Genomic DNA, 24,576 nt, shown 5'->3' on the forward strand with positions numbered 1-24,576 from the left:
ATCTGATTGACAGTTAACAGCGGTCAGCCTGAATGGTAGTGGTCCAGAGTAGACTTAACAGACGGGGTTACTATGTAAACCTTTAAACCCATTAAGACTAGATGACTTGTGTGCTGCTCACCAGAGATCTAGTCTTAAGGGGTTTATATACATTGTCTCGAAATCCAAAGAAAGGCTGGAGGTCCCACTCGTTCCTGGAAGGATTTGTTTTCTTCATGCTGGCCGGCTAATCTATTTAGGGTCACACAGTATGTGCAGAGAGGAGCGCAAACAACTCCTGCCCGGACTGGCATGAGGTTTGGTTTAGATATTAATGTTTTCCAGAAGCTCTCTGACCTGTCACACTCTCTCGGTTAACTCTTCTCCACAAGGCAGTCTGAATGGACATGAGAAAATGTTTACTGTGGACATTCATGTGCCACATCTGCCCCCAACAAAGCAAACTTAATTCAGACCTTGAATTGGAAAAGGTAGCTACTATTCATCCAGATTTGTTTTCTGACACTAGAAAATAAAAGCTTAATGCTTTCACACCCCAAAACTGGACTATTATTATATTCCATAACATTCTATTTAAAAGGTGTACACTACTGATTTTTGCAAGCTTTGGCTCCCTTAACTACAAATCCTGTGTTGTTAAAGTTCCTGCTGATCATTTCACAAATTTGTGAAATTTCAGATTTCAAATAGTTAAACATAGCTTGTGTGTGTGTGTGTGTGTGTGTGTGTGTGTGTGTGTGTGTGTGTGTGTGTGTGTGTGTGTGTGTGTGTGTGTGTGTGTGTGTGTGTGTGTGTGTGTGTGTGTGTGTGTGTGTGTGTGTGTGTGTGTGTGTGGTTTCAATTTTGACATAAGCCTACTGAAAAACTTGTAGTACCCAGACCCTACTAGGCTACTTTACCTGACAAAAATACCAAAATCAAAACTGACATAAATGTATGGGGACGGGGCGCTTCAATAATTGGTCAATTATTAGCAAGTCTTCAGCAATAACTTTATGCCTGCCCTGTAGCCTACGTGCGTGGGCGTGTGTGTTCACCGTGCAGCTCACCAGTATCAACTGTGTAGCTCTGGAGCCCAGCAGGGAGCTTCTCTTCACTCACATGCCCGGACACAGGCGCAGGGAGGCCGCTGAGCTCCGCGTACAGGGCGGTGATTGGTCCGGCCTCCATCCGGATCTGCTGCTGTTGTTTAATATAACCACAACACTCTGCCAATGCCGGTATCACCTCCCCTGGGTTCAATTAAACTTCTCACAACAGTGTCTGTAACTGCACCAGCACCTCCATGTTGGATTCATGAATGGACGATACCACTTTGGTAAAGTTTAGAGGGGTGCAGTTGAGACAAGTGTCCGCACGGGGGCAGCAGAGAACCACAGAGGTCGTAGCTCTGGACAAAAGTTGTGAGCAGTTGTAAACCTCTTTATTACTACAGTAAGTGATGAAATGATTGCCATTCATTTTAATGTCATTACATTGTAGCCTTCTTCTAAATTGTAGAAACAATTCATTTAGAGTAGGCTACATCTTAATTTTTGTTGAGTCATTCTTCTGTTCTGCTTGTTCCAGTCTGTCAAAATGAATGGGGGGATACTAATTATAAATATTTTATTACTTTTTTTTTTTTTACAAATTCATTTACAAACTAACTGTAGGCTAAGGCAGACTAGAATCAACCAGCTGTGACATACATCCCTAATTTACTTAAAATTCAAAATAAACATTTAGTCCTTATGGTATACAGTAGAAACAAAAAAATCTTCCTTTCAAATCAAGTTTTTGGAACTAGAAAAGAGACAAAGAAAGTGCTCATATACTCTTTATTTGATTTGATCCATCATCCATGTCCATGTGCAACACCAGAACAGCTGACAAGAGCGTTTAGTGGGGATGTCATGTGGGGGCCCTGTTCAAACCTGGTCCACAACAGAAACTGTGAAAGTTGACAAGCTTTCACATTTTCTGGCTAGCTGTGCTTTTTTTAAATTCTAATATACTGAAAAACACAACTCCACCACTACACACACACACCTCCACCAAACTCTCTGATCAGCTTGCTCTGGTTAGTGGCCTGTACGCATTCACTGCCCGTCAGTAGGGGAAATCATTCAAATGCATCTTAGGATTCAAGTATACATCTTCCCCTAAAATCCCTATGTACAGTCAATTTGCAATACAATACACATGGAGAGATTGTTTGACCCACCAACCTGCATTGAAAATATACATGGAAGAAAAGAAGGAAAAAATTGAAATTCTTCTTGTCACCGTCATCCCATATTATCACAATTGTAAACCGTTCTTAGTATTTTTAAAATTCCTTAAAAACCACACAGTACTGCTCTTTAAATAAATTAAGAAAGTAAAATACAATTATCCACCAGAAACGGTTAAAACGCATTTTTCCCCTCTCCAAAAAAAAAAATATGAATACAAAGATGACATTTTAGACCCTTTGATTTAATTTTTTTTTTATTAGGCATCTTCTTGTTTATAGGTTTTTTGTGTTTTCCTTTTATGTGTTTTTATTACATGATGTTAAATAAAATTTTAAAATAAAACACTCGTCATGCAAAACACCACACACATTTGTCTTCAAGCTTGCATTGTTTGATAAAGTCAGTTTGTGGTTTCGGCAGCTGAGGAGCCACTGGGTGAAAAAAACAAGAGGACGACCAGGGGGGACAATGCGTTATGATAAACCCGAAGGACAATAGAGTTATATCCTGAATATTTAATTATTTGCTTTTTGTAACCAAAGTGGAAAATCTAATTAAAAAGGTGCTGTAAGCGGAATGGTTCTTTTAGCTAACTTCCTGTCAGTTACTGCAGTTAGCAGTCCCCTCGCTCGTCCCTACGTCACCACATTAATGCACTGCGGTCTTCAAGCAGCGAGTTATCTAGCATCATCTCAGATCCATAAGTGTGATAAAAACATGATAAAAACCATCAAAACAGACATTGGGAAGGATTTTTACCTGCTCCGCCATTGTAGGCTCATAAACATTCACCCATCTCTCGCTCTGGCGTCCACCGGCAGTGAGACCATGAGTGAGATGGGTGTCGGTTTGTAGCGTTCTCTCTTGTTATTGGATAATAATTTCGGGATCCCCCGAAAACTTTATTAGCCGAATACATGCAGAGCAGCTGACTGAGAAATCGGCTTTATGAAACGCGCACATTATGAAAGTGATCACTGTATGAATAAAGAGCGATTTAACACTTATAATAACATAAATAAACCGCTTACTTCACCTTTAAACAGTATGTGGAAACTGGTTACAGAAGTTAGGATTTAAAAGACTTGATTGAAATGTCTCCACCCATCAGCAGCAAAGGTTTCCACAGATCTGTACCGTAACGCTGCAAATGTCTGACTCTTACAGTGAGCCTGAATACTTCCCCACCTTTGTGTTTTAATTGATTAAATTAATAAAATACCCAAAGATCACATTCAATTTTTCCGTGTAATGAAGTAATTTCAATTCATTTTCTCAGGATTTGTATTTAATAATACTGTGAGCAACTGTTGCAAATCACTCCATAAGAGTAAGCCTAATAAATGTCGGCCATCTTGAATGGATTTGCAGGTGAAGAGCACAAGTGAAAAAGCCCTGTATTGTAGTCTTTAGTGTCTGACAGCTGGAGCATTGAAGGCATCGTTTTGTATCCCGTCTCAGTGTTAGCCCAAAGGAGTTCCCTCGTCATCCTCTTCCTTCTCTCACATGACGTCGGCCCGCTTGTCTCTGAATCTGCTCCTCTGTTTAGTCCTGGCCTTGAAGGCAGCGGAGTTGAATAGATGCTATTGGAGAAAGGAAAGAAATAAAAGGGATGAAGTGCAACAATATCTATATTATATGAATGACTTTTTTTTTGTAGTTTAAGGCACTTGGTAGCTGAACTTTCACTGCAGTAGCTCTTGAACAAGGTTTTAGCATAAATGCAAGAGGAGAAAAATACTGAAAAATGAAATCACACTCTCCAAATTTGGATAGTTCCACTGCGCAGGTCGAGAATGAAGGACAGAAGAGGTGCTGTTACCTTCTCAAAGCGAGAGATCTTGGCGGTTTTGACGGTGGCGTCCAGGATGAGTGGAGGGCCCAGGCCAAAGATGTCTCTCTGGAGTGGGTTGAACTGCATCCAAACAAAAACACACAGATTAAAACATGGGTTGTGGATAAAATAGCCACCAACCCATCACATAACACTGCTGAACAACCTCTGTTTGTCAGACCTCCCACACATTCCAGCATGCTAAGCTATATGCTACCAATGGAGCATAATCATCCTGCTGACTTCAGTGTGTGTCTCCTGACCTGTAGCTGGTGTCTGACTCCAGACTCCTGGATCTCCTTGAAGGCATCGTAGATTCTTCTCCTCATCCAGCTGTCGATGTAAACGCTCTCCACTCCAAACCGGATCCTCTCCTCAGTGAAGTCGTCATTCTGCAGGGAGGAAAGGAGAGTAAACCCTTTACACTGATGTATACGCTACCAGCAGGTGCACGACTCGAAAATGAAAAGACCCAATGTCCAGTAACGGATTAACGAACAGAAGTCAATTAATAACAAATATTAGCATTGCAGCCATAAGACATACCTCAATGTAGTGGAGCACCTCCCTGAAGATGGAGCGCTGTTTCCGCCTGTCGTTCTTGGCTCGGTGCTTGTTGCCGTCTGTGGCTAAACCCTTCAGACTTTCACACAGACTGTCGCTGTCGTCCACCTCGAAGTCCTGCACAACAATACACGGGATTGGAACATGGAGAAATGGCATTAAAACCAGAAGAAAAATATATATATTTCGCAGATAAAAATGTAAGAAGTATACAGAGCAGTATGTGTGCCCTGTCTGTCTGTCTGTCTGTCTGTCTGTCTGTCTGTACCTCTTCTATATCTCGTCCCAGCTCCACCAGTAGGGCGATGGTCTCTCCCACTGTGATCCTGTAGTTAACGTCGATGCTCTGCAGACACGCCTGCAGTTTGGGCAGGTGGCTGCAAGGAGGGAACATAATTATTGGTTACACTACTTACTCTTCACTGTAGATTACGTTTTACTTAAGCAACACCATTTATCAAATTGTCATGCCCATGGAAGCTTCACAGAACTAAACTGAACTGAGAACGGCGTGTAGCAGTTGCCATATATCAAACAGCCCAAGCTTAAAATGACTAAATGCAAGCTGAAAGTGTGTCCTCGTGGAAAACATTTGTAATTTTTTGTCACTGAGTGCACACTTGAATGTTGAAGTCTGTGTTGTATTAGCAGAAGATCAGCCACCACTTCAAATGTGGAATGGAAAAGGATTTTCGGCCAAAATTCTGGTTTGGCAGATCATTCATGCAACATATTGGTATGAAATCAATTAGAATTTAAATTAAAAACACAAAGGAGGAATACAAATCTTAAGAATGTTCCTGTGCAGTTTACACTGATTCATTCTTCTCCATTGTGTTTGACTCACAGGCTGAGCAGCACTCTCAGTCTGGATGGAGGGCAGAGGGTGACCAGCAGGGACCAGGCCTGCAGGGCGGCGCTGTGGAGGCCGGGGCTGCCTGGTTTGGGTGTGGGCAGCGCTCCCTCTCTGTTGGGGTAGGAAGACATGAACACGCTCTCCAGAAGGGCCATGGACTTGATCAAGTCCTGGGGAGAGAAAAGAGGGAAAACAAAGACAAAAATGAGCACTTAAACTACTGTTTAAATATTGCCACATCATGGTTCAACACCTAAGATACCTTTGGACCAACCTTTGATAAGATTGTACATGAGACATATTAAGAAGGCTTTTGTCATTTGATACATTTGGTTTTATTCATAAGGTGTGGCGGTAACAATGGGTGAACAGATACCTTTGGGAACTAATTCCTGTCTTTCAGTATTTCCCGATCACCCCCCACCCCCCCCCCCCCCCCCCCCGAAAGACTTGGATGGATTCAGCCATTTAAAGCAAGTGTTTCTCACCTCTCCGTCTTCAGCAGCAGAGACGTAACAGCACATCCCCAGAGCCCGGGCACACTGATGGAGACAGGTGAAAGAGAAGACAAATTACATGACATATATAACAAGTACAGGTCCTGATAGAAACATGTCAATCTCAAAAATATTAATAATATATATAAATAATGTTATTTTGTTAAAATAACATTGTTAACTGTTGGGACAAAGTAGACTATTTGTAAGCAAGTCACTCAGTCCTATTAGCCTGTATTTGTTCCTACTGGGAGAGTCTCCACCCTGAGAGTTCAGTGCAAAGTCCACCTTAAAAAAATAATTAGCTCATAGTCACAGCCACAGAATGCGTCATATATTTTAAAGTGGGATTCCCCTTTAATGTTGCAAACTGAATGACTGTGCTATGAATCACTCCACTGTTGTACAACAATGGGAGTGAGGTCAGCTGGGAGGGAGAGAAATGCATTGCATTGGTTTGCACCCCATGAACTCTAGTCTGAACCACATGCTTTTCCAATTTGTTGTTGTAGCTCTGCGGTCGTAATTGTCATGTTGCCGGCTGAGTGTTAAGCTGCAGTCCACATGACTACATTTTGTTGCAGAACTTACACATGCCTATGTCCTAGCTTACATGCGATTATCGATTCATTTCTGCGGAGAAGGTCGTGCCCAATATCGCAGCAGGTCTCTTAACTAAGTGATTACTCACACTCTGGCGGGCTGCTATGCTGGCAGTGTTGTCATTCAGAACGGTGGTGAGTACGGGTCGCAGCATCTTGAAGCCTTCCTCTGCCAGGTCTCCTCCTCCCAGCTGGATGCAGAGCAGAGCAAAGACTGTGGCGGCCGCTGCCTGCTCCTCACCACTGCCTGTAGGGGACAGAAGGTTTGATCTGTTGGGTTATCCATGACTACAGCTGTTATTGACTTGTTAAATGTTAGCATCACTAGCACTTAAAAGCTATAGTGCGTTACTTCTGTTGACTCCATGAGGAATTCTGAGTGATTACAACAGAATTGTGGGCACATCTACATGAGGTAAGCCTTCAGTTATGGCGTATGGATGGTATTTTTTTGCTGTAAGTTTGAGGGTGACACCAGTTTGTTAACTGTATGCCATATTGTGGGCTTAATCTAATATACATTTGGCAATGTCTTCAATGTAACCGACATTCATTTTTATGAAAAAAGTTTCGCACTATAGCTTTAAGGACAGACAACACTTGAATTATCCCTGTGTTACTCTGAACTTATGACATACTATAGTCATGCTTTATCAACAGATCTCCAAAAATGCAAAATATTCCAAACAGACATATTTAACTATCATAGCAGAATACAGCTGTATTTCTGTCTTGCCTTTTTTAAGGCTTCTTTCCAGACAGTCGCTGATGGTGAGGCGTCTCTCTGACAAAAAGTCACAAAGCACTCTGGCGGAGAAGGCCTGTCGTAACGACTCCAGACCTGCTAGACGAGTCTTAGCACTGAGAGAGAGAGAGAGACAGAGAGAGAAACAGATATAATGAGGGAGAGAGAAACAGATAGAATGAGGGAGAGAGAAAAGAATAAGGTTAGGATTGTTAAGTAACATTACTGCACGCAATATCTAATACAGACTGGTCCTTAACAATCACTTTGCTATTGTCTTCCTTTTTCCCATATGAAGTATATTTTATTATTGATAGTGAGTGGATAAATATAAATGACCTCACCTTTTATCCATCAGGTTGTCTATACACTGCTTGAGTTTGTCTTCGGTTTCCTCCTGGGCAGTCAGCTCATCCACCTGCTCCGCTCCTGTGTCAATACGCAAAGGATTCTGGTTAGTGTAGTTTAATGATCCAGTTTAGGGGGGGAAATGATCAAGTAATTCATGTGTCAAAGAAAGTTGATAAAAGGAATCAAAAATGTACTATACAATATTGGCAGTACCTTGACTACTATCCGAAAAGAAATCTTAAAATATTCTCAAAATGCCTTCGTATGTGTTTTGTGTATTTTTTTTTTACAAACCTGTGCCCTCGTCCATCACGGAGGCGGTTTCGCTGTTACTGCTGTAGTGGCTGAGAACATCAGATGTGAGCTCGTCATCGCTGGCTCCAGACTCTCCCTTGAACCCATTTTTGACACCTAGAGGAAGAAAGAAAAAGTATATTGATTACAATTATACTGGAGGAGGGGGGGGGGGCAAAAACATGGAGTCTTAGTTACCACATAAGCTGATGTAAAATTATAAAAAGGGGTAGACCAAAGTTTCAACGGGGCAAAATGCTACTTCAGTTCCCAGCAATAGACTGTTGTGTTGTTTGTTTGACACTATTACCACCAAAATAAATGAAAAAAAACATTTGTTTTTCTTTTCTCTGTTGTATTGAACTCATATTGAACTGTAACTCCTAAACTGGGGTATGATCCATTCCAAACCATGACTGCATTGTTCCATTTCACCCTTAGTGATGACTGACAGGCTGTCCACCAGTAGTTGTTAGGGAAGTGACAGTGAGTTTAAAAAAAGCTCCAACAGCACCAAGTCAAAATATATATTTAAAAGTTTCCAAACAAGAAACCACAATGCTGTCTATTTCATTGTACAAAATGTTGCCTCGTGGTCTGTTCTGTATCATCTTTTCCTTGGCAGGCTTCAATACAAGGGGGTGGATAAAATACAGACATGCCTTTTACTAGAGTGCCATCATGTGCAAGAGCCCTGCAGTAAATTATCCATGTACGAATAATAAAAGCATACAAGGCTCCATGCTCAGATGTTGGGTGCTGACTTATTGGATGTACTTGCATAGGGACAATGTCAGGACAGAAAGAAGCAGCATGCTAAAACGAAGCAGAAGTTGGCTGCAGGCCATTTTCCAAGCAGTGACTAAAATCAGACTTAGGGAAGCTGACTGCACGCTTACCCTGCTCAGCTGTCTCTCTTTATCAGTAACTGTACACCAGTAGTTCTTCTACACAGACACACTCAGGCCCACACACAAGGATGAATGGCAAACACAAATTGGTCACCAACAAACCTGAACAGAGCTTCAAGACAAGACTGAGGACTTACACTCTCCTTCTGTGAAGCTTTGAAACACCTTTTAAGACAGTGGAAAAAGTGTCCACACCAGGGTTTATCCTGCATATAGAAACATGTTGCTGCTTTCTAAGTCAAGTTTCATGCAGCCTCCAGCTCTGAACTGAAATCTGATGAGTGTTCTTTTTGAAAACACTATTTACTAACATGTGTCGCAGACACGCAGGTTGTGAATTTCTATCATTGTAACTGCAATGGCAGGATTATGCTGATGTGGTATCGCTGTACTGTAATCAGCAACATTGGCTGATAGCGATACAAGCAGTCGTCCAGACACAGTTTGAAAATCAAAATGGTTACTTTGTGTTTTCCATCACTCATTTGCTCGCCACATCAATGACATCATGTCACCATGTGGGTCAATGGGATGACACTGATGGATTAGTGAGAAATCAGTAATGGTACCACCACTGCCTTATGTCAGGCCAGGAAAATCCCTGTACACAAGATTGATTCTTAAGACTTGTGTCCTGTACACCAACTTACAAAAGTCCCCTTTAAAAAAATTCAAACTACATTTCTATAATGTCAAGTTGTATGATCAACCGGCCCCCAATAGCCAATATGCTACTAATATGCATGCTGAAAAGCTCCTGCTCCATGTGTATTAGAACAAGTGGGAGAGTGTGTTAAACAGGGTGTGAACAGAACAGAGGGTAAAAAGCCAATTGGGCTAAGCTAAGCTAACCCTCAGGTTTGTGCTGGTTTAGGACTTTCTACTGTTAATGGGATTACTGGAGACCAGTGCGGCCATTAGTCCATCCATTCATTCAGTGTGTACCATCCAGAATGGTCAGAATGTGGGTGTGTATGCGTTCAGGTCAACCAGTTAACCCAGAGGTCGTTGGTGGGTTAGAGGTATTGTTGCAGCAATGCAACATGGGGGTTGTTGTTTTAAGTTACTTCACCATTTTTTTGTTGCATTTTTTTCTCAATAATTTTCAATTCAAGTCAAATTGAAACGATGAACAATTGAGATATGAACTATTTTAGGCAGTGACAGAGGCAGCTATCTTCAACCACAAGCCAAAATGCTGCTGAATATCTGCAGCCCATTATAAATTAACCAGCTAATGCCATTGTTCTATTCTTTTGAAAATGCCATCTCCTGGAAAAATGGTGACAGAGCAGTAACATTTGTTAAATCGGATGTTTGGGTGTTGAAGCTTTAAACCCCACAAATCTCCCTGTCGGCTGCTGCTTGTGAAATATTTTACAGCTGAGCTTACTGGATAACACCTAGAGATAATAGCTTGGTGTCAATTGTGAACAGTAGGCCTACCGTAATAATGACTCAATAGTTCTATGTTGTATTCCTATACTTAGCTACCTATTCACCTGTGTCCCCCATGGTACATAGGCTGTTGTAAAAACAGGACGTGGCACTGCTCATAGTGCTGAGCTGGCAAGAAAAAGAAAAGCCCTTTGTCTGACTTGGGATCAGCTTGGTAGAAAAAGAGGAAGCAACCAAAAACAACAGATCATTGGTTAATAAAGTGATTTATAAAGAGAATTGGCCACTTTTTGGAGGACTGGGGGGAAGACAATGCTGCTGTGCTATGTTTGCACGATATTCAGGCACTCCAATCTTTTGGAGGTTAAATATATTATTGCATTTAACCAAGTGATGTAACCTCATACAAAGTTTAGTATTACATTTTTACAAGATAAAGTACATCTACAAGCCTGCTTCCTTTGTAAAATGTAATATTCTGATTATTATAGAGCAACCTGTGAGCTCTCTCTCTGTCTCTCAAAGCTACTGTCCACAGCTGAGCTAGCACGCCCTTTCAGCTTGTACCAGGCAGTCATTTCCCAGTCCAAGTCGTCATCCTTGAACCCCCGGCCATTGTACAGACTACTCCAACACAGCTGCACACCTTCCCACGCAGGCCTGCTGTCGGCACACTCAAGTGCGAGCTCCCTGCCACGACTCATGTGTCATCTGCACTCTGCTACTTTATGCTTACATAGCAATCACTCAAACGGCTCCAGCAGACTGACGAATCAAAACTCTGAGCCAAAGGGGTGGGAGTTCATATGAGTTCACTGGCCTGCTAGTACAAGCTTTAAATACGAGACTAAATTAACCTCTGTTCCCTACAGGGACTTTTATTGAGCTGGGTATGCAACAAAAATACAATTTTGAAATCACTCATTGCCAAATGTTGTCCTTTTTGTAAATGCTTTAGGTGGGGGTTTTTGTTTTGGGTTATTTTAGATTTTTTTGGGACGTATGAGTGGAAATGGGTAGAGAGAGGGGGGAGACATGAAGTAAACGTCCCAGGCCACAGTCGAACCCTGGTCCACTGCAACAAGGACTAAGCCGTAATGCTATGCAGACTACCAGTGTGTGCCACCGGGTACAGTGTCAAATGCTTTAAGCGTTTACAACTGAAAACCCCACTGTAACTATTTCAAGCCAGTTAGCCTCATTAAAATATATTCCATCATAAACTGTACTGCATGACATTCTTCATAAGAAACCATTTACTTTGCAGGGGGGGGGGGGTGTTTCTATGGAGAAACAAAGACTGAGTAGCAGACAAACTGTTGCCTTTCTACAACTTCATGAATGTAACATCATATTCTGTCGAATTTGCAACATGTGACTTTATCCATACTGAGTAATGATAACACTATAACGTTTATCATGCAGTGTGGTGATTAGTACACAGTATATTGTTTCACTGCAATGACATTACGTCATGTGCCCGAGAGGACAAATTGACTCCAAGTCGCAATGACTGTTTCAATACAAACCTTTCTGGTGTCAGCGGCTCAGCACACAATGTAAGAAAAAAGAGATTTGGTGGTCGGAGAGATTTTTGCCCCAATGAATGGAACGTGGGAGCACACTCAGGGTTGGGCAAGGTAGACAGCGATAAAGCAAGACTGTATGTTACTTAGCACTAGCAGCCAGTTGTAAGTGAACAGGTTGGGTGGATGAGAAGCTCAGTTGTGGATACCTTTCTTTTACAGTCCTATGATGTTTGTCTTTTCAGCAGCCATCACCCATTACATTGAGTGGGGTGTTAGAACATGGTGTTTAAGTGTGTGACATGCATAAGGACTGGAGAAACTCAAAAGGGATTTTGGTGCCACTGTGAGGTGAAAGCACAAAAAAGGCCTGTCAGTCACTACAGTAAGCAGGTTATGATGTGTAAGGGAGGGAAGAGTTAACATTTTCAGTGTAACTAGGGAGTAAAACACACACAAAACACAAGACGTTTGGCATGGGAGTGGCTGCAGGGTTAACTGCATGCGATTTGGTGGGGTTCAAAGGCCTTTGGTCTAGCCAGGGGTTCAAAGGTCAGAGGAGTTACCTTTCAGCGAGCCTTTAGACGACAGCTGCAGCTGAAGAACCTCTTGACGAAGAGATCCTAGAGATGACGTGTGAACGGACCAATGAAATGAGAGAGGTGTACGGATTGGAGGAAGAGTTTAGGACGAATGAATGAATGGAAAGATGGGTCAAATGCAAGAATGACCATGATGTAGAAGAAAGCATCAGAAGTGAGCGGCATGTTCCCCCATTAATGAAACAATGCATTGCAAAGCACTGATGTACAGCTAAGAAGCCATAAAGCAAAGTCATCACACAATTGACAAAGATTTGAAAATATAAACAAAACCAGACATAATACTACGTTGCATAATGCTACCTTAATCCTCTAACCTGAGCTCTTTATCCTGCTTCAGGTTTTGCTGTTGTTTTAAATGCTAATTTAACATCAGGCCAATGGACAACAGTGCATCTTAGATACATTGATATTTAAATTGTTGTTGCTAAATGTGTATTGCACTTGATCATGATTCCCATAAATTGAAATCTACTCCTATCGATGCATATCTTTATTTGCCTGTCCTTTTGGGAGTTTGCACGTGCGTGCTTCCCAGGCAACGTCACTCCATAAAACGTGAGGCTGCTGTGTATAACGCCCCTCATAGGCACATGCACGCCCCGCACCACCGCTGTACATTCATAAAAGAAAAACTGTTCAGATGTGACTCCCAAGCAACGACTTAACAGCAAAACAATGTCAAATTGTGCGTAAATGTAATGAAATACTTTTTGCAATTGTTGAATGTGTTTTCCCCTTTACAGCAATTATGACTCACTACTTGTTTCAGGCTTCATGGCATCGCTGCTAAAAATATCATGCGGTCAACCCAACCCTACAAGTGAAGCTTTAGCAAGCTAAGGTCCTGGCTAATGAGTAATACACGTGTAATAATTAAATGCATCGCACTGTCTTGAACACTTGTGCATTGATTTTGCACGTATTTAAGCCAATTAAAGGGAGTGTCTTCAACATTAATGCATGTTGCACTGACTAAGCTCAGCTGCAGCACAAATAATAAGCCACATGGCCGCACATGGCAGACAATTCACAAGTCGAGTATCTAAAGTTAGAGGAGCAACAAGCTGCCTCGAAAGGGTAACCATGCACACACCATATGGAATACATCATGGACGCAAACTGCTACAGCCAGTCTGACTTTACGTTAAAGAAATGGCGATCCAGCAGCACAGCGTGTATTAATAACGCCTGTATGACTGTCATACTATTAAACGGTCATTACACTCCTGCTGGTTATGAGCCAGAGGCTGGATGGAGAGATAGCTTGGCCGCCACTGCTGCTGCTGCTACTCACCAGGCTTGCCGGAGCCACGTTTACCCTTTTTACTCCGTGGCATTGTGATAGGCGCTTTGGTCCACAGTTCACAACAAAGCTAGCCGAGGTTAGCCAGCTAAAGTTAGCTTTGTCTCCGTCCAACTGTCAGGTCCGCCGCTCACAGGTTTGACAGCTGTTGTGAAGGCAGCAGCGGTAGATGGGACTGTGGTTTATCTACACAGCTGGGCGAAAAAGAACCCACGAATCCACCTCCTTTCACACTTGTGTTGACACTTTAGGCTAGCGTGGCTATCGTCCTTCACGACGACCACCACGTTCCGAAACTCGCCGCCTGAATGAAGAGTTGTCCGGTGCTGGAAAAGTCGCTTTCCTCAATGAGTTTGACAAACTATTATCTGTGATTGTCCCCGGGTAATCTATATCTATAACCAGGTTGAGATAATACGTTTTTTCCAAAGTGTTTGGGACGGAGTTTTGAGCACGCCGCTGTCGTCAAGTCCACCATCTTCCCCTCAGTAACTACTGAATAGACCGGTTGACGGGTTTGCCAGGTTAGTTCACTTAGCATCCCCCGTTTCCGGTATAGTCTAAAAGCAACACAGTACTTGGTGGATGAAGCGCTTGTTTTTTACATTTTTGTGAGCTCTATGATTATTATTATTCCGAAGGTAATGTTAGGGTGAATGAGAATCCTGCACAAAAAGGAAATATAGTGGAAATATTTGTATTTAGGCTATAATGAAAAAAAAAAATCAGACATTGAAGTCAGAATTCTTAGCATTTTTAACAAAACATTTCAAAATGCTTTCAAACTAATACTGTGTAACCAACGCAATACAGGCCTATGTCCAGTTTGGCACACTTTTGGGAGTAGTCAGAATGTTATGACAGACTTGATATACTCAGGATAAAAAAGGCTGAGTTCAGACTTTTTTAAAACCTTTTCTCCCATATGGCCCCAAACAAAACCTACAATTAAATTGTTCCCAAATTTACTCAACAAAGTAATGCCAGGAGGAAATTTACATATAGAAAACATTTATGCAATGTTATTTTTCCATGTCCAAATAGAACATATAACAGCACATCACAGGTAAATGAAAAGCAAATTACATTTTAATAAAGATAAGATATTTTCTAATCAAATTAACAATGTTATTCAAAATGTTCACATGAAAATTCAGTTATTAAAAAATCTGCAGCAATGCACGTTTAGAAAAAAACAACAACCTATTAAATCAGTAGTTAGGCTATGTTATTATTTAAGACATTCAGAGCTCCACGGAAAGTCCAACGAGAATTATCCTGTTTAAGACATGTCATGAAATGTCCTTGGTTTCCTGACACCATAATACAAATGTACATCTATCATATTATTATATTATAAAGAGTCTAACCAATCTGCTTTGATCTGGGAATCAAGTTGTCAACCACATCCACAGAGCCAAGCAGAGTTTTCTCAGCATTTCTCTAAACAACAACGAGAATCTAACACAAAACTTCCAATTCCACAAACTGAACTGGCAGTTTTGTGTTAATGAGCAGATTCCAGGCAGGTCTTTTGTGTGGGAAGGACTATGAGCTGGACCTGGTTGACCTCCCTTGGTCAAGCTGTTTACAATGAATAATAAAATGAATGGACATTTGGCTATATATGGTAGCCTATTTAAAAGGACCTTAATAAAAAAAAACTGCACACTTGTCTTGATTAAACATCAAACGTACCATTTGGAATCTCTTTGTTTTGTTCCAGCCGTATAATCATCATATTTCATTAGCAAAACTACTTTTATTATACACAACAAAAAGTTAATAAAGTACTTTGTTGGATCCACACAGCCTCACTGCTTTTGTTCTTACTGAAAGTGCAGGAAGTTAATTCAGTTTAACCTTCACAAAAATAATTAACTTGGTTGCGCTAACGGAGCATCCACGCCCATACTCTCACACATACATTCTCAGACTCAACAATACTGGTTGTAATTTACTTCACCCAGCAGTAGGTGAAATTCTGCTGCGATTCCTAATCATACACATACATTGGTGTTGCCTTGGCACAGGTAAACAGAAGGGGGCAGCGTTGGTGAATATGGGCCAAAGTGGAGGAATGGTCCAGCATGAGTGTGTGTGTGTGTGTATTTGTGTGTTTCCCCCTCCTATCCAGTATAGTAGTTAGTGGGGAAAAAGGGCATCTTGCAGACGGTGGCGGGCACTGCTTTTTTCCTGACCTCAACCTGGATGGCTGTCCCGTTCTTAGCGAACGCAGCATCCACGTAACCCATGGCAATGTTCTTTTTCAGGCAGGGAGAGGGGCATCCGCTCGTCACCTCACCTAAACAAAGCAGCAGAAGTAAAATGTCACTATTCTATTTTTTTAAACAAATAAGAGCATGTAGGCTATAAAATGGTAGAGAGCATGGTTGATTGTTTCCGCTATTGATATATTATTTAAATCCAACGAAGCCACAGCCAGCATGTACAGTATGTGTTCTTACCTATGACCTTCCCATCAGGGCCCAGTATGGGTGTGTGTGGTCTGACGGGGGGGCCAGTGGACATCAGACCCACTCTCTTCCTGGCTGTCTTGGCTTTGATCTGAGGGACGATGATGTCAGCGCCGGGGAAGTCCTTGGTCTGACGCCGACGCTTTCCTGCGTGTGAGAAGAATGGAGTTGATACACGGAACAGACTGCACAGAGCCAGACTAGCTGTTTCCCCCTGCTTCCAGTCTTTATGCTAAGCTAAACTACACTAAACTAATAGGCAGCTGGCTCTAGCTACATGTTAACTGTACAGGTGTCAATGTGCAATCAATCTTCTAATTATCTGAAATAGTTCAGATACAGATAAACGGATTGTCAAGTCTTGAAACCACCTAATCCTGGTTGGATAATTTTTTTTAAAATCTTACCTATGGTCCAGACTAGGGTGGCCTCCACAGGCGTGGTGGTCTCGTCTATGTCGTTGCCATAGAGACAGAGCCCCGCCTCCAGCCGTAAACTGTCCCTGGCGCCCAGACCGGCTAGCTTCACCTCACTGTTAGCGAGAAGCTTCTCTGTTAGCTCCACCACTCTGGACTGAGGCACCGAGATCTGGAACACAGAGACACAGACAGACTGTGATTATGAACTGGAATATTTCAACTCATTCCTTTTTTCAATAAACGCACAATTTGTTATTTTTTCAATAAAGATGAATTGGTATAAACATACGGCCAAAATAAGTAATTGTATAGGTTGTATAGTTAGGCTATTTTTTTGGTGTTTACCTACTATTTACTATACTATTTAAATATATTCAACTAAAACAGAGCGACAAGTGAGTCTTAGCAGTGAGGGAAAGAGTGATGATGCAAAGACGAGTTTATGTGAAAGAAAACAAAGAGAGTCTCCCACAATCCCTCTGTTGGAGAGAGATCCACCCACATCCATCCTGCCATACACAGAGCTGCAGCACAGTGGGCTGTTGGAAAAGAATCCATGTGGTAAACCATTAATCTGGAATAGCCAGAAGTTTCTTTGCGAACAGAATTTTAAGACAGTGTTTAACAGTGTGAACAAGAGACATCGCCCTGTTGAGAGAGTAACAGCTAAAGGGAAGACTGTTAAGATGGCAAAGTACTAAGAACAATGTGACTAAACTCAGCTCTGTTTAATGACATTAGGCATCAAATGTGAGGCATGTGACAAGTCAGCTTTCAGATATAAAGAAACACTTACCACCTTTACAGCTTGCACTTATGTATTCATATAATTCAATGGATTCATCTTATCAGTGAACAGTGGGAACAGGCAGTCTGTTGGTCTTTCACCACTTTGGTCCAGATTGAAACATTTCAAAAAATGTTTGGAAGGCTTGTCACGATTTTGTACAGACTGTAGTTCCCAGAGGATAAATCCTACTGATTTGGGCCCCTGACTCATCATGAGCCCATGAGGTTCAAATGACTTTGGAAGAAAAGTCTCAGAGAAGTTTGGAACAGACATCCATGTCCATCTCAGGATGAACTGTAATAACTTTTCCTCCAGCGCCATCATCTGGTCAAGATAATACTTTGTGCGATAATTTAGTTTATAACAACATGCCTGGAAAACTAATGACAATTCCATCAGAGTCAGTTGTACTTTGTATTTAGTGCAGATTAAATGGTAGCGTGCTAAATAGGGTTGCAAAATTCTGGGAATTTTCAAAGTTGGAAATTTTCCATGGGAATTAAAGGGAATTTATGGGAATTTTGGGAATTAATGGGAATAAACGGGAATTTACTCAATTTGAAGTAACCTTAACGCTTAAGTTATTGAATGGGTGGGGTCAGAAAGATGTGTTATATTTTACACAACATTCATATTTTTGTTCTTCAGTGAAATTATTGATTGTTCATAAAATAATCAAAACTTGATCAAGTTCTACTTACAAATAAATCTGTTCAAATGTAATGTTTTTTTTATTGTATTAGTTTGCATGGATGTCTGCCTATGACAAAACATATTGTTTATATGTTTAGATTTATGTTTGGATATGAAAAAAAAAAAAATTTAAATGACCGCCATTTAGTTAATTCCTATAATTCCCCATTTTGAATATTCCCAAAATTCCCGAGCGAAGGTTCCCGTGGAAAGTTTCTGGAAATTTACCGGAAACTTTCCACCCCTTTGCAACCCTAGTGCTAAACTAAAATGATGATCATGGTGAACATTATACCTGCTTAACATCAGCATGTTAGCATGTTAGAGAGAGAGACGCGTTGCTTACCTCCACCCCGTCCTCTCCAGTGTATCCACAGCGGGTCACCCTGCAGTTAGGAATATCAAAGACCGTGGCCAAGGTGGAGTTCATGAAGGTCAGCCTACTGAGGTCCTCCTTCATCCCCTCCTGCAGCACCAGACACATGGATGGACCTGACGACACACAAACACAACTGATAAATGGCTGACATAAACTCAGATGGTGTTTGGTGTTTTGTGCCCCCAAAGGAGCCTTCAAGGCAGTGCTGGTTAAGGTTAGGGTTAGGGATAAGTTTAGGGTTAGGGATAAGGTTAGGGGATAGGGCCTTCCATGCAGCACTGCCTTGTATTCTCCTTTGGGGTTACAAAACACCATCAAGCAACTCAGATGTAGAGGGACCCACATCGGGAAGGTCGAATTTCAAAACATCTATTAAAAGGTGGAGTCAGCACTTCTGGAGAACGCCTATTGTCAAAATCACTTTCCGATACCTGTCCGTACTGTGTGTGTGTGACGAAAGAAAATATGGTGTTAATATACAGAGCATAGACTCTGTAAATGGGTATGTAAACAAAGGGGGGACACGATAGCTAGCAAGATGCCAGAGGCTGTGTAGTAATACTGGCTTATTTTTCAGCGCACACACACAGTATGTACAGGTAGCGGATAGTGAGGAGATTTTCAATGTTTTTTAAAACAAGCATTCTCCACAATCGTTAACTTCACCTTTAAAGCAACTATAATACATATTTCATCATAACAAATGGTCTACTAGCATGTGAAAGGGCTTTACCTTGCAGAGCTATCAGCGCTTCATCAAGGAACTCCATATCCACATCGAAACCTGCAGCTTTGAACTCTGCAAGTCTGGCCTACAGGCAAAACACACACACACACATACAGACATCAGACCCTTTCTGTCAGTCTGTCACACTCTCGACCTGTCCGTCTTCTTACACACACTCTGGCTTTACCTTCATATGAGCCGAGTCCTTGTCGGCACAGCCAGCGTTGGAGACCACATAGAGGTATCCCTGGTCTGTCTTTGTCACTATGAGGTCATCTATAATCCCTCCTTTCTCAGTGGTGAAGAGAGACAGCGTACCCTGTGAGGCGAGGGACGATAAGAGAACAAGTTAGTGGGTGAGGATTTGAAGGTAAATGCAGCATTATGCATTTGGCACACTGTCCAGGTGTTCATATTGGTCAGGCTCTGAGACGCAACATGAGCATATTATCTTGCGCTATGGATAGGGTCATATTTGGTTATAAATGTGTCTGTACATTTAAAAGGAGGAGAATTGGACTGTAAAAAAAATCTATATTATACAAAACTTTGAGAAGTCTGCCGCTGTTCAGAGGCATTCCCCATGGGTCAGTCTACCACAATTCTGAGCTGTGTCCCATTTCAGTTTGGCCTTTTGTGAGCGGAAAATAACAAGTGGAAGAAGAAGAAAAAGGAACTGATTGTAGTCAGAAGGAAGGCACATTTCTATGCTGCATTAGTGTAAAGGCCTTAAAGTTAAAAAAGCTTGTTGAACACAATGTTACACATGCCACACACGTTCCTCTTTTCGTTTAACAAGAAAACAGTCATTGTTTTAATCATGTCATTTTACATGTACTCTTTTTTAATTTAAAGCAGCTATAATAAATATTTCAGTTGGTGGAGACCAAACACAGAAGCAATAGGATAGTGAATACCACACTTACATATACAGGGGGCCAACAACACATGACTCTAGTCCACATGAATGATCATGTTGCCCATTAATGCTCAACAAGTAATTCATAGACTGTATATAAAAGAGGTGTAAATTAAAATAAGTTCCTCATACAAACTACAGCTTGCTTCCACTAATAAGTGGACACAAAGCTCAGCTATTGCAGGTTCAACATCCAACACTCCTTCAACTCACCTGGTTGTCCTTGAGTTCTGCAATATCTGCGACGACTAGAGACTCCATGAACTTCACCCTGTCTTTGCCGTGGACTTTGGTCTGACAGAAGAAAAAAGCAGAAAGGATACATTCATACTTAGCAATGGCACATTTTCTGGTGTTTCGTTTCATGGATCAGCAGAAATCTAACTAACCGCTAATAGATGACAAAGTATGAGTATGTGTTTATTGTTACTTGTTTACCTGCGTTGAGGAGTGCACTGTGTGTGTATATGTGCGTGTGCTTCCTCTGGTCTCACCTGCAGCATGTGGCTGACGTCAAAGATGGAGCAGTGTTCTCTGGTGTGTGTGTGTGACACGATGTGACTGTCTTTGTACTGGACGGGCATTAACCAGCCTGCAAAGTCCACCATCTTGCCCCCATTCTGCCGGTGGAAGTCAAACAGCGGAGTCTTCTTCAAGGCAACCTGTGAGAAAAGATTTTTTTTTATTTAATAAAAACACAGAATACAAGAACCCCTTTTGAAATACAGTGAGACAGCACTACATTTATACATTTTATTTATTATTATCACCGTGTACAATGTCTGAAAGAATATTTCGAGAATGTGTGTTTAACTTGTGGCACCTTACCAGAGTAGCACTTGTTGTACATTTTAACATGATACAATGGCAATAAAGGCATATTATTATATTAGAATTTTGCTATAGTAACTAGAACAATATACCGTTGTAAAAACTATGTATCTTCAAGTTGCAACAGTTAAATCTGCAAAAACAAAAAAAAGGAAATAAGCATGTTCGGAATTCTTTCTCTCCTTGAATACACCGGATATTTAATGACAATGTGTTCTGCAAATAGAACAGTGATAAGGGACATAATAAGGCATCTTTGTTAAATATACTGCTCTGTTTATTATCCCATCTATCAAACTGTCACATTATGACAGATAATAGACCCGACCAGTCTTTTCCTACTCATATACCGTTCTGTTGTTTCTCCCCTAACATCTGACCTTTGAACCAGCCGGCGTAGGGGGCTTATCAGCGCAGCAGCAGAGGTGCATTATGGGACAGAGCGTGTCGGCACTTTACATAAGACTCTATTGCTTTCTTTACAAAACCGTTCAGGTCCAAAGTCAGCTATTAATTGTAATGAGCAGTGGAGAGGTGATAGTTGTGGTTGCGGGCTAATATGCACACATACTTACAACTGCACACACACACACACACACACACACACACACACGCACACACACACACACACACACACACACACACACACACACACACACACACACACACACATACACTAAATGAACTAGTACAGATTAGGGTCAGGACTTTCACCCCTTTTGCTTGGTGCAACACTCAAAGATAATTCTTAGCTGACACTGTGTTTCACTCACACACATGTTATTTCATTCATAACCACCATGGCTGGAAAATAGCTAAATGCAGGGATTTAATGAATGAATACAAAATAATGTGGACTAGGTCACATTGACAGTGTTGCGTAGAGTCAGTCACTCGTGGTTTTAATAGAATCATCTTGTGCGGCTCAGTGAAGTGAGGCAGGCAGAGACAGTCTACTGGGACAGATGTACATTATGTCTGCATGGACTGACTGACTGCTGCTCTCACACACTCTCATGTTGTTATTGTAATATGCAGTAACACTGATAGAGACAGTGATTTATTCTGAAGGGCTTCTGGAGTCAAGTTCAAATGTGAGGGCCACAATGTCTCCAATATCAACTCTAAACCAGCTACTGTGTCCTAACAACTTTGAATTTTATAATCAAATTCACATATGATCAAGGACATTAAAAGTATAGCATAAAGCATAACTGCTACTGCTAACGACCGTAGGCTAGATAAATCACTCATCTAAAACATAAGCATTCTTATAGTGCTTTCTCATGATTGATCATGTTAATATAAGTTCACCATAGCCTTGTGTAAGATAATCATTGTTATTGGAATACAATGCTGATGATAACGCACGAGATGAAAACAGTGAGTAAAGTAACGTTGCAGTAGCCTACTTGGGGTCACTTGCACAGACAGAAGTTGACCGTGCAGCGAGTCCACTCACCTCTGCACTTGAAGCCTGCCTCTGCTGCTGCTGCTTCTGCCCCGCACATCCAGCTCCAGCGCCCCGCAGCAGACCGTCTCTGGAAGCCCGCAGCCCGAGCCCCGAACCCCGGGCACCAACCAGCAACCGAGCCCACATCATGACACCTGATGTTCCCGCAGAAGTTTTTTCTCTCTCTCAAGCACACACACACACACACGCTCCTCTAACACTTCCGTTACTAAACTCTGTGGACTGCACACTCAGGAATTTCTGCTCTCCTGGCAAAAACACACGAAGCGGTAGCGAGGGAAGGAGCAAAGACTTCTGGGAAATGTAGTTGATGAGGCTATTTTGCCCATGCGGGAGTTCAGTGGTTGATTAGTTATGCCATATGGTCGTGCTCCATCAGATCAAAAAACTCATATAACAGATAATAAAGAATGATGATGGTGATGCTGATGAAGGCTGACAACATTATTAGGCTATATAGATTATATTGATTAATAGGCTATATCAGAGAAAAAACGTGTTCAACTAAAGTCTTAAACTGAACAGGTCTGCAAATTTGGTCACAACCTTGATCACATGCAGTTTCAGCCCCAAGTAATGGGACTATGAGACACATCTGGCAGTTCAACAAATGCAGTAATAAAACAAATCATCTTTCAATATGCTGTTTAAATGATCTATTTTAGTAATGCCAATTCCATCTTAATGTCGGGAAACCACAGCTGATATAATAGGAATTTCCACAGCGGCTCCATGAGAATGTTATGTGGCAGCTGGCCAAAAGACGTCACAACCTTGGAAGTCCACAGAATAGTGACTTCACTGATGGGTTTCCTATCGCTCGCTACTGTCTGGGAAGATCCCACACGTAGAAGTAAGAGATGGGGAGGGGGACAGGGTTTGTACGGTATGCAATTAGGAAAATCAGTCACTACAAAATGCTACAAAATAAGATGCAATTAATTCATAATAATAACAGGGCAGCGAAGTTTAACTGACTTTTGTTGCATTAATCTCTAACCCAAGGTTCACCATGTCACAAGACCTCGATAAGCCTTGGTGTCTCATAAATGTAAGGTGCACTATGTAGTTTCAGATGGGAGGGATTTGTTTACATTACCAGTTTATTAAACATATTTACTCTACATGTAATTCTTGATATTTAATAATTGTATTATCATAAATCAAAACTATTTTTTTAGGCACCTAAGGCATCCAATTTTCCTTTGAGGAAAGTTTGTTTATTCAGTTATGAGAATATACCTAACCTAAGAAAGGTTTCACTTCTCTGAGACGCATAGTGCACTATGTATCGGTATTTTTTGTAATGATGTAACTGATGACTTTCCATCAAGGAAGGCAAGAAAGGTCAGGGTTTTAGAATGCAGTTGTGCAATATATATGTTGTGCGTTTACTGTATACGTATATCTATCATACGTCACTATTGTGCTTGCTTTTTCACAAGTGCTCGGTTCTAATTTACACAGATATCCATCATATGTTATCTCAGCTGTCCATTATTCAGAAAACAATGTTGATTTTTAATTTCCTGAAGAGGAAAAAGTGTCGGATTAAGTTGCCCACTCAACCCTGCACCCAGTGACATTTGTCCATGTGAGTATTTGTGTGTCTTTATCCAAATGTACCCCATCATGCCCTCCTACCCAGATCATTGAGTCATCCTTTGGCCTGAGACACTAATAATAACCCCATATCTCTGCTGCTATTTTAGGCTTGGAGGGCCTGCGGGGTTGGGCAGCATTTGTGTGAGCAAGTTTGGTCTGGGGGGGGTTGAAAGGGGCTGACTTCCTCTCTCTCTCTCTCCCTCTCTCTCTATGTCTTTAGCTCGCTCTACCTCTCTCTAACAGGGCAGTTGGAGTGGGTTAAACTGGAACATTGACCCACACAAACATAGTTTAGATTCAAGGGAAGGGGGGTGGTACTGGGGCGTGACGCAAAACACGCTCACAAGGAATACGACCCGGAGGGCAAAACCTGGACGTTTACTTTTGTTTTTTTACACATCAAGGATTTTGACTGAAATCACTTCATCATTGTAGGGATTTAGTGTGACTTTGGCTGGATTCATTTGGCCTCTGTGTGGCTCCTATGTGGATATTAAACCTGTGGGTTACATATGTTTTGGCACTCGGGTGTATAAGTGTCATGAGACCAGCTGAAC

At 41.5% G+C, this 24,576-nt stretch overlaps 3 protein-coding genes across 4 annotated transcripts in view; all 3 read right to left on the minus strand.

The window, feature by feature from the left end:
• Positions 1-1,289, minus strand: part of LOC307252762 (acylamino-acid-releasing enzyme) — a 13,456-nt gene extending 12,167 nt beyond the window's left edge. For both annotated transcript variants that reach the window (XM_080030539.1, XM_080030538.1), the window contains exon 1: positions 1,050-1,289. In XM_080030539.1, coding sequence (XP_079886665.1) covers positions 1,050-1,170 — 121 coding nt within the window. In that variant the 5' untranslated portion in view covers positions 1,171-1,289. The remainder of the gene's footprint in view (positions 1-1,049) is intronic.
• Positions 1,290-1,837: 548 nt separating this feature from the next.
• ifrd2 (interferon-related developmental regulator 2) lies at positions 1,838-14,186 on the minus strand. Its single transcript, XM_080030935.1, has 12 exons — positions 13,697-14,186; positions 7,963-8,079; positions 7,662-7,746; positions 7,309-7,433; positions 6,662-6,819; positions 5,962-6,015; positions 5,465-5,643; positions 4,886-4,994; positions 4,600-4,734; positions 4,317-4,445; positions 4,042-4,134; positions 1,838-3,802 (listed from the first exon to the last, which is right to left on the minus strand). Exons 1-12 carry the CDS (start codon positions 13,737-13,739, stop codon positions 3,722-3,724), a joined length of 1,308 nt encoding a protein of 435 aa, XP_079887061.1. The 5' UTR covers positions 13,740-14,186; the 3' UTR covers positions 1,838-3,721.
• A 564-nt stretch (positions 14,187-14,750) lies between these two features.
• amt (aminomethyltransferase) lies at positions 14,751-22,652 on the minus strand. The gene is made up of 9 exons (XM_080030546.1): positions 22,403-22,652; positions 20,604-20,771; positions 20,323-20,403; positions 19,378-19,509; positions 19,197-19,275; positions 18,431-18,576; positions 16,590-16,770; positions 16,174-16,329; positions 14,751-16,010 (listed from the first exon to the last, which is right to left on the minus strand). The coding sequence occupies exons 1-9, from the start codon at positions 22,541-22,543 to the stop codon at positions 15,835-15,837; spliced, it is 1,260 nt and encodes a 419-aa protein (XP_079886672.1). The 5' UTR covers positions 22,544-22,652; the 3' UTR covers positions 14,751-15,834.
• Between the last annotated feature and the right edge of the window lie 1,924 nt (positions 22,653-24,576).

Source organism: Ammodytes marinus, assembly GCF_949987685.1.
Source record: "Ammodytes marinus genome assembly, chromosome: 7".
Taxonomy (NCBI): domain Eukaryota; kingdom Metazoa; phylum Chordata; class Actinopteri; order Uranoscopiformes; family Ammodytidae; genus Ammodytes; species Ammodytes marinus.

Excerpts from the sequence above, each read along its gene's own strand:
- ifrd2 (XM_080030935.1), bottom strand. The coding sequence starts at position 13,739 with ATGCCACGGAGTAAAAAGGGTAAACGTGGCTCCGGCAAGCCTG. Across the intron at positions 5,644-5,961 it reads CTGCTGCTGAAGACGGAGAG|GACTTGATCAAGTCCATGGC; the intron begins GTGAGAAACACT and ends TTCTCTCCCCAG. Across the intron at positions 4,135-4,316 it reads GAGTCAGACACCAGCTACAG|TTCAACCCACTCCAGAGAGA; the intron begins GTCAGGAGACAC and ends GTTTGGATGCAG.
- amt (XM_080030546.1), bottom strand. The coding sequence starts at position 22,543 with ATGATGTGGGCTCGGTTGCTGGTTGGTGCCCGGGGTTCGGGGCTCGGG. Across the intron at positions 19,276-19,377 it reads AGGACTCGGCTCATATGAAG|GCCAGACTTGCAGAGTTCAA; the intron begins GTAAAGCCAGAG and ends TTTTGCCTGTAG. Across the intron at positions 18,577-19,196 it reads AGCGCTGATAGCTCTGCAAG|GTCCATCCATGTGTCTGGTG; the intron begins GTAAAGCCCTTT and ends GTGTGTCGTCAG.